Raw genomic sequence first — 9,990 nt, 5'->3', positions numbered from 1 at the left:
TCGTAAGTAACTTGTGTGCTTAGTGCTACTAGGTAATGATGCTACTTAGATAAGCAAAATGTTGTCCCTGCCCACCAGGTGATGCCACTTCTGGAAGACGTATGTGCAAAGGGCCAAGAGCATGATCGGGGTAGACATGGGTGTTTGAGTCACGTAGAACAAGAGGGAATGAAGGGTATGGGCCTTTGGGAAGATGGCATTCCAGACATAATGGACAGGCTGTGCACAGTTCAGATAAAGCAAAATAAAATAGTATGTTTAGGGAATGGCTCATGATTCTAGGACACCACAGTGTGGGAATGAGAGTACAGGAGGCTGCTGGAAGACGGAGGGGAAAAGGAGCCCCCAAGCAAATAGAGAGCTAGGGTTTTAACCTTCAAGCAGCAGAAAGTTGGTGAATAAGTTTGAGCAGAGAAAAGGGCTAATGCAACTGTTTAGTGTGACAAGAAAAATATAAAATATACTATTCACATTTTATAATGATTCCATGTTGAAATAATATTTTGTTTAAATCAGATTCAATAAAATACCTTATTAAAAATAATTTCACCTGTTTTCAAAGTTGCTCCTTTTTAAAGTGCTGCTGCTAGGGAATTTTCATTTGTGCATGTGGCTTACAATTGTGTGTCTGTTAACGTTTGCTGGGCTAGGACATTGTTGATAAAGAAGAGGGCCAAGGACAAAGGCCCGAATGCTATGTTTCAAAATCAGGGCTAGAAGAATGGGCCGTTAGAGGAGCCTGAGAAGGACCAGCCAATAAAGAAAGAGGAAAATTTGGGGAGTGTGATGTTCTGAACCGGAACTGATACAAACGTCTTAAAAGGGAGAGTAGGAGAGCGAGAGATGCTGTGGGAAGCCTGGCTTTAGGCAGAGCGGTTCTGCTGGGAGGGGACCAAGCCCGGCGGTTCTGGAGCCCTCGCTGGGACAAGCACAGAGAATTCCAATGAAGTCATAGAATGAGTGAGTAGAGACCACTGGTGGATTTTGTGCTAACAAGCCCGAGAAGTAACATGAAAGGATTGGCAGTGAAGGGGAGGTTTATTCGTTTTGCTGTGATGGTGGCTTTGGTGAGGAGGGGAGAAGATGTTCCACAGGCCCCACCTGAGATGAGTGGTTGCTGGTGGTGATGTCTTCGGGGCGTTTAGGATCCGTTGAGGGAAGTGAGGCCTGTATTCCAGAGAAAATTTCTGACTGAACTCTGGGGTTAAATCGAATTCCTTCTCGTAGTGACACTGAGTTGCAGGGGTGTCCGAATACTCTTTTTTGCTTTGTTCTTCCTTTGTCTTTCATAAGTTTCTCTTTTGTGGTTCTCCTTCTACCACCGGCTATGGTGAGTCAAGGACGATGTGAGCCTAAGATGGCCGGGCATCATGTGCGACCGGCTCCTTTGCCAGGGGTTTCTGAAGTTCAGACATAGTTTCTTTCCCTCTGTGAGGCATGCGTGCTGGGAAGTACCGCCATGTTCACTAAGATGGCCGAGAGTGTCACAGTGATTCCTCAGCCATCACTCCCCCCCTCCCCCAGCCCTAGGCAAGATATCCTGTATATCCATGTATTTGCCTCTTCTGGCCATTTCCTATTATTGGGATTACTGTCTTTTTAAGACATGATACCTACCCCTAGTCGCAATTGCATTTGTATGTCTTTTCTTGAATAGTTTAAGAATATAACTTATGAATAAGTAGCAAGGTGAAATGATTTCGTTGTCCTATATATTGAAGGAATCATCTTTTCCTCTTTTGTTCTGAAGGTTTTTAGTGAGTTTACCATGGCTGAGTCATTAAAGGAAGTGTCCAGCAGCATGGAAGCTTTGGAAGGCCCAGAGGAGGGTAAGTCACCTGATCAAACCTCAATGGCCAGCGCTAGATTTGCTGTGTACTGCCATCAGGAAAAAAAACCCAGTCCTATCAGAAAGGAGACCATTAGAGGGGAATAAAGGGAAAAGAGGTCTTAAAGGAGAAGTGGGGAATTAAAAATAAGTAATAGAATACATGTGACTCAAAAGCAAAATGGAGGCTACTAGGCCTAGGAAGTGGACCAGCAGGAAAAGATGGAGGGATGGAGGAGGGTGGGGCACGGGAGGGGAGGAGCAACAAGGCCTAAAATCTTTGCAGAAGCTTCTATTCACTACAGTAAAGGTATTTCTGCTTGGTCATAAGTAATAACCAGAACTGAATCACAACATCACGAATTCCATTAAGGTTTCATTGCAGATAGTAATTCAGATTCAACCAAGGGAGGGATTTGTAAAGGGGTCAGAAACAAAGAGGCCATCACAGGCATCTAAGTTCAGAGTATGAAACATCTCACATGCACGTCCTCGCTTTGAATGTTTATGCATATGTGGGTGTGACTGCAAAACAGGCAACCATGATGGCGGCGGGGAAGGGGTGTTGAGGAAGGGAGGAGGCGGACCGAGCACAGCAACCAAGATGGCGGCGGGGGAGGGGTGTTGAGGAAGGGAGGAGGCCGACAGAGCACAGCAACCAAGATGGCGGCGGGGGAGGGGTGTTGAGGAAGGGAGGAGGCCGACAGAGCACAGCAACCAAGATGGCGGCGGGGGAGGGGGTGGGGGGGGCGTGGGGGGGGAGTGTTGAGGAAGGGAGGAGGCCGACAGAGCACAGCAACCAAGATGGCGGCGGGGGAGGGGTGTTGAGGAAGGGAGGAGGCCGACAGAGCACAGCAACCATGATGGCGGCGGGGGAGGGGTGTTGAGGAAGGGAGGAGGCCGACAGAGCACAGCAACCAAGATGGCGGCGGGGGAGGGGGTGGGGGGGGGCGTGGGGGGGGGAGTGTTGAGGAAGGGAGGAGGCCGACAGAGCACAGCAACCAAGATGGCGGCGGGGGAGGGGTGTTGAGGAAGGGAGGAGGCCGACAGAGCACAGCAACCAAGATGGCGGCGGGGGAGGGGTGTTGAGGAAGGGAGGAGGCCGACAGAGCACAGCAACCATGATGGCGGCGGGGGAGGGGTGTTGAGGAAGGGAGGAGGCCGACAGAGCACAGCAACCAAGATGGCGGCGGGGGAGGGGGTGGGGGGGGGCGTGGGGGGGGGAGTGTTGAGGAAGGGAGGAGGCCGACAGAGCACAGCAACCAAGATGGCGGCGGGGGAGGGGTGTTGAGGAAGGGAGGAGGCCGACAGAGCACAGCAACCATGATGGCGGCGGGGGAGGGGTGTTGAGGAAGGGAGGAGGCCGACAGAGCACAGCAACCAAGATGGCGGCGGGGGAGGGGGTGGGGGGGGGCGTGGGGGGGGAGTGTTGAGGAAGGGAGGAGGCCGACAGAGCACAGCAACCAAGATGGCGGCGGGGGAGGGGTGTTGAGGAAGGGAGGAGGCCGACAGAGCACAGCAACCATGATGGCGGCGGGGGGTGGGGGTGGGGGGGGCGTGGGGGGGGAGTGTTGAGGAAGGGAGGAGGCCGACAGAGCACAGCAACCATGATGGCGGCGGGGACAACCGGATGGGGAGATGAAATGGGAGGAGAATCAACAAGAAAACGTTATCTGAAAATGCCACAAGGAAACCTAATACTTCGTATGCTGATAAATAAAAATATTAAATTAAAAAATAAAATAAATTCCATTTGCAAACCTTCTTCAAATATGTATTCATTAGCTAAATTGTGGGGCCATCTATGAGTGATAGATGAATCTGAGAGGAATTCATAGAAATAGATAATTCAACACTGATTATATAAATAATGAGTTTAAACACTGAGTATAAAATAATGGGTTTCATTGTGAAGTTTTAATATATGTATGTAACTCAGTTTTAATATGGTCACTCCATTGCCATTTCTCTTCCCAAAGTATATTCAAAAGTGGAACTATGAGACACAAAGTGAAAATTGACTTTAAAGACAGAACCAAATGTAATAGCTGATTGGGTTGTTTTTTCATTGGTTTGCTGAGTTTTCTTCAGTCATGTATGGCTTAAAAGACTATCTAGGAAGCCCGAGAGTAGAACCTCCAGAGAGTTATTAGGCACTGCAGAATATTCAAGAAATGGATGTGAATGAATGAATGGATGGATGAACAAATGAATGAGTGAAATGACTCCTCACCAAAGCAGACCCAACTAAGTCATCAGTTGACTGAGCCTGATGCCTACAGAAGAGGGCAGCAGTGCGGTAATCTTGATGAAGGCTGGATAGAGGGAAATGCTTTGGGTTTGTTCTCTAGAATTTTCAAAAGATCACATTTAAAAAAAATGGTCATTTGGTGATGGAAGGGAGGTAAAGGTTGTCATTTTATATTATGCATTTTAAAGCTAAATTCAATTCAGATGGAATGGACTGCCCATGTGCATGATGGATAAGCAAACACAGGAAGAAGTAGAAACAATTTCTTTACTGTATTTAGTTGTGATTTCTTCTGCAGGTGGTGGGGAGCAGCCTTTAAAGGGCTGTTTCATAGCACGTGGCACGTTCATTCAGATTTTTGTTGAGTAATGATTTGGAAAATTGCTTGCTGTTTGGAAATTGGTTTGGAGACAGAAATCAATGGCTTTGTTCAAGAAAGCCAGATAGCTGTCAGCTGTCGGCTGTCAGCGCTGTGTTCTCTGACTTGTAACAGCGACACCTTGTGGAGACACAAGTTATAGGCCTGCAGGGTGTAAAGTTTTTACCCCTACCTGCCTAACTACCCTTTGTATTTTTAGTGGCTTTTGAAGACCAGCATTTTGTGGCTCATCTGCTGGCAATTTAAAAGCAATCCTTACAAAAAAGAAACCCTGAAAAGGCATATTTATATACTCATATCTGGCAAACATCTTTGTATTAGGATTTCACAAATGTGCCTAGCAAATGGTTACTGTCTAAGGTGGTGCCCTGCTTCCATGCCATGGCTCAGGATCACTGAGCATCCAACACACTATGTTTGCCAGTTTGGTCTTTTTGTGTTGCCCCAAATCCCTGTTAGCAAAGCTATGCAAATGCCATACTCACAGCAGTTAGCCCCCAAAGGTACAATGGAAGTATTCCTTATCCTCTAGTGCCTCTAGTGGAAAGAGATATGCATCATTTAAAGTATTTTGAATCCTTCTGGGAAAATAAGTTGTTCCTTCCCTTCAAAGAACGCAAAATGGGTGAGAAAAACCGAATCTGTGCATATTGAAATGCTAGCACACGAGTCATCCTGTTAATTTAGGAGGATAAAATGTGTGTGAGTGTGATTTTGTCTACTCAGGACATGATTATGTTTGGCAAGTTTGGCTTTACAGCCTTATCAGTTTTTTTACTCAGCCATTCCAGTGTTTGCTGGTTGTGTTACAAAGGGAGCTACCAGCTGTTGATGCGTCTATCTTGTCTTTGCTGGTTTGTAAGAAGTGGGTTTGCAACTCCAAAATATCTAGCTTTGCTTTCCTGGCACCCATTCTGGGATTTTGAAGCAAAGGGGGGGGGGGGTGAGGGCCCTATATTTCTAAGCATGGTGAATGTTTATAAGGTCAGTCCTGTTCTGCTTGTTTCAAAAGCAGATGGTAGTGCTTTGAATGGCTGAAATGTATCAGGTTCTTTCCTGCTTAGCCCAACTCTTCTCTAACGGCCTGCATTAGTGATTGGTGTGTTGGAGCTGGCTCAGACTTGTCCAAACTGGCTCAAGCCGGTTTCAGAAACTGATTCAAAATGGCCACGGTAGGAGTGTTTCCACTGCACCAATAGGTGAAGAGTGTTGTAAACGGAGGCTTTTCTCAGTCCCACCCCACTTCCAAATAATCACTCAGAGGCTTGTATTAATTATAAATGTTTGGCCAATGGCTCAGGCTTATTGATAAATAGCTCTTACATTTAAATTAACCCATTTCTATTAATCTATGCATGGCCATGTGGCCCATGACTTACAGGTCCTTTGGCATCTTGTTCCTTGGGCAGCTGGCTTGCGTCTCCTCTGACTCCACCCTTCTCCCTGCATCTCCATTTGGCTTTCCTGCCCAGCCTTATTCTGCCTGGCTATAGGCTAAATTAGCTTTTATTGTCAACCAATGAGAGCAACATATATTCAGAGCATACAGAAGGGTCCTCCCACAGCAGAGTGCACACCAGGGCATTTCCTCACAAGGGGCTAACTGTGAAGCTTTTCTGGCACAAAACTGCAGTTATGACTGTAGCAATTAGAACTGTACCGGTAAACCTTAGTTCTATACTCCCAGCACTCAGGGTAGAGGGGCAGGAAGATTAAGGGTTTGAAGCTAGCCTCATCTATGAAGTGAGACCCTGTTTGTTTTTTTTAACTCCACAATTACCTAGATTTAAGAAATCAGATGATTTTTTTTTTTAAAAAAAAAGCCAAGCCTGGGGTGGTGGCACTCACCTGCATACCAGTATTCTTGGTGTCAAGGCAAGTGGATCAACAGTTTGAGGCCAGCCTAGGATACATATCAAAACCCTTAAAAAAAACCTCACAGTTTCACAGATTTACAAAGTTAAAAGATTAAAAGATTGATGGTGCCGGCCTAGAATACCAGCACTTGGAGGTGGAGGCAGGAGGATAAAGAGTTTGGGGCTACCTTCATCCACATAGTGAGACCCTGTTTTTTTCCCCCTCACAACTTTGATTTAAGAAATTAGACACTTAAAAAAGAACACCTGGCCTGGGTGGTGGCACAGGCCAGCAATTCCAGCACTCAGTGTGTGGAGACAGGAAGATTGTGAGTTCCAGGCCAACCTGGGCTACAGTGTGAGACCTTGGTTTTTAAACTCCCAAATTTTTTAAACTCCCAAACTCCAATTTTTAATTTAAAAATTAAAAGACTAAAAGAGAAAGTCTAGGCTGCAGTGGAGGCCTACATCAACTAGGGTGTAGCCAAGCCTGGGGTGGTAGCAAAGTCCTACAATACCAAACTCCAGGTGTGGAGGGAGAAAAATGAGTTTTTAAACCACCACAGATTTCTAGACTAAAGAAATGAAAAGAGGGGCTGAATAGATGGCTCAGAGGTTAAGAGCACTGACCACTCTTCCAGAGATCCTGAGTTCCATTCTCAGTAACCACGTGGTGGCTCACAGCCATCTGTAATGGGATCTGGCGCCCTCTTCTGGAGTGCGGGCATACATGCAGACAGAGCACTGTATACATAATAAATAAATAAATCTTGGGGGAAAAAAAGAAATGAAAAGAGTAAAAGATAAGGCCTGAGCTGGTACTACAGCTTGCTATACTGGCACTCTGGGTGTGGAGGTAAGAGAATCCCAAATGAGAGGGCAGCCTGGGCTGTAGTGCAAATTCTAATTGGTCTTAATAATCAAAACCTGGAGTCAGATATCGGGGTAAATGCTGAAAGATCAGAGAAGCAAAGGAACCAGCCACTAGAAAAACCTCTTACCTCTACTGAATCTTCAGTCCAGCAGAGGCTGAGCTCCTGTCTCCTCCCGCCTTAGATTCCTGTCTCCACCTCCCTAGTGCTGGGATTAAAGGCATGAGCCTCCACCGCCTGGCTCTGTTTCTCTTTTAGACTGGATCAATCTTGCATAGACCAAGGTGGTCTTGAACTCCTGATCCTCCTGCTTCCTCCTCCCAAGCGCTGGGATTAAAGGTGTGTACCACCACTGCCTGGCCTGTATGGTTAACTAGTGGCTGCCTCCACACTCTGATCTCCAGGCAAGCTTTTTGTTAGAGCACAAACAAAATATCACCACAAGACCCCGTTGTTTTAATCCCCACACTTTCCTAGACTTAAGCATTTAAAAGGTTAAAAGAGATGGTCAAGCCTGGGGTGGTGGCATAGGCCTCCAATACCAGCCCTGAGTGTGTGGAAACCAGAGGATGGAATTTAAGGACACCTCTCATTTACACAGAGAGGCCTTTTTAGAAAAGAAACACACACAATGCCCTAGATTTAAGAAATTAAAAGATTAAAAGTGAAGGTCAAGCCTTGGTAGGTGGCATAGGCCTGTAATAAAATCACTTGAGGTGTGGAGGCAGGAGGATCAAGAGTGTGTAGCCTGCTTAGGCTACATATTGGGACCTTTAAAAAAACCTCACAATTTCATATATTAAAAAAAGAGAACAGTAAAAGAGAAGGCAATGCCTGGATTGGGGGCACAGGTCTGCAGTAGCAGAACTTAAGTTTGGGGACAGCAGGATCAAGTGTGTGAGGCTGGCCTCTAACACATAGTGAGGCCCCGTTTTTCCAACCCCCTCAATTTTATAGACTGAAGAAATTTCAAAGTTTAAAAGAGAAGTCAATGCCTAGGTGGCGTTACAGGCCTGCAATACCAATACTTGGGGTGTGGAGTCAGGAGAATTGAAAGTCTGAGGTCTGCTTTTTCACCCCTAGAATATTCTACATTTACAACATTAGAATGTTAAAAGACAAAGTCAGGTCTGGGTGGTGGCACAGGCCTGAAATAATGGCACAGGGGGTGCAGAGACAGGAGGACTGAGAATTTTTGGCCAGCTTGAGCTACGGGGTTTTGTTTGTTTGTTTGCTTTTTGCTTTTGTTTTTGTTTCTTTGCTGTTGTTTTGTTTTGTTTTTATCTCTCACACTTTATGAGACTTAAGAAATTAAAACACAAGGCCAAACCCAGGGTGGTAGCGAAAGGTTGTTGTACCAGCCCTCTGGCTGCTCAGGCAGGAGGAACCCAAGTTTGAGGCCATCCTGCACTACGGAATAAGACCTTGTGGGTTTTTTATTTTTAAAACCTCACAATTTCCTAGATTTGCAAAATTAAAAGAATAAAGATAAGGCCATATTTGGGGGTGAGTATCACAGGCCTGTAATATCAGCACTAGGGAGGTTGAGGCAGGAAGATCATGATTTCAAGGCCAGCTGGTCTCTCTCTCTCTCTCTCTCTCTCTCTCTCTCTCTCTCTCTCTCTCTCTCTCTCTCTCTCTCTCTCTCTCTCTCTCTCTCTCTCTCTCTCTCTCCATATATATATATATATATATATATATATATATATATATATATATATATAGTGATATCCTGGGCCTTCTCTTCAACAACAACAACAAAAGATGAAGGCCAAAAAATAAAATGCAGATGGGCTTTCTCAGTCATTGGAGTCATTGAAACTGACAAGCAAATGAGTACTTTATGAGTTTGGCCTAAATTGAGGTAGCCTTAAGACCCCAAACTGTGACCTGGGTTGTTCCTTTCCACAACAATCCAGACACTTGCTTACTGAGTTTCTAAGGGTGTCACAAACAAATGAGTGGCACAGTGGGGACCAGAGTCTAAATCTGCAAGGCCCCTGAGATCACAGCTCTCTTCCTGTCACTACAGCTCTGTCTGTCCGCTACCTTCACTTCCTCTCCCGCACTCCACCTCACATCCATTTCTCACTTCCAGGAAAGAAGAAATCCAAGTTTAAAGCCTTTAGGAACTTTTTTGGCAAGAAGAAGAAGAAAGAGCCGGAAGGTGTCCCAGAAGGGACAGAGCAAAAGCCAAGGTTTTCCAGCGGCAGTCTGAAGTCAGTGGCAGAAGTCCAAGTGATGGAGACCAAGTAAGCACGGGGGGGGGGGGTGCGAGGGGGGGCCTGGAGCTGCATCGAGAACAGGCATGAGCAGGTAGCAAAATCAGACTGCGAGCCTACTGCTCACGAGGAGCTCGTGGCCCGTTTCATAAAGTCAGGACGGCCCATGTCATGCAGAGTTTCGGTCCTTGGGCCTGGTTTGCTTACCTCATCCCTAGGCTGCAGATCCGGAAAATGGAATCTAGAATCTAAACATCATCTTTCTCTTTCCTTGGGATATCCTGCCTGTGCCTGCAGCTGTCCCTAGACCAATCGGATCTCCCTCTATGGAAGACTTCGGTCAATTCTCATGACGTTAAACTGCAGACATTTAGAGGTGCCACACAGAGTACACCATTGCTCCTAGCCATTCTCTGAGGCTCTGCCGTGCTAAGATTCTCCCAATACTCCCCTCCCCTAAACACTTCCCATAACATTATGGCATTAAAGTATCTATGGTTCTTTAATGAGTGTACCCACGATGAGGACTTTCAGATAGCTTTGCCAAGGGGAAGGGTGTTGGACAAAAGGGCTTATTTCATA

General features: G+C 46.1%; 1 protein-coding gene across 1 annotated transcript in view; it reads left to right on the top strand.

Annotated features, from left to right (window-relative positions):
- Positions 1 to 1,768: 1,768 nt before the first annotated feature.
- The window catches only part of Kiaa1210 (KIAA1210 ortholog), a 46,117-nt gene continuing 37,895 nt past the window's right edge, over positions 1,769 to 9,990 (top strand). Inside the window, exons 1-2 of the mRNA XM_052749410.1 lie at positions 1,769 to 1,829; positions 9,285 to 9,438. Coding sequence (XP_052605370.1) covers positions 1,769 to 1,829; positions 9,285 to 9,438 — 215 coding nt within the window. The remainder of the gene's footprint in view (positions 1,830 to 9,284; positions 9,439 to 9,990) is intronic.

The sequence above is a fragment of the Peromyscus californicus genome, unplaced genomic scaffold, assembly GCF_007827085.1.
Source record: "Peromyscus californicus insignis strain IS unplaced genomic scaffold, ASM782708v3 Scaffold_10__1_contigs__length_136768540, whole genome shotgun sequence".
Classification (NCBI taxonomy): domain Eukaryota; kingdom Metazoa; phylum Chordata; class Mammalia; order Rodentia; family Cricetidae; genus Peromyscus; species Peromyscus californicus.
This window is presented reverse-complemented; position numbering and strand designations above follow the sequence as displayed.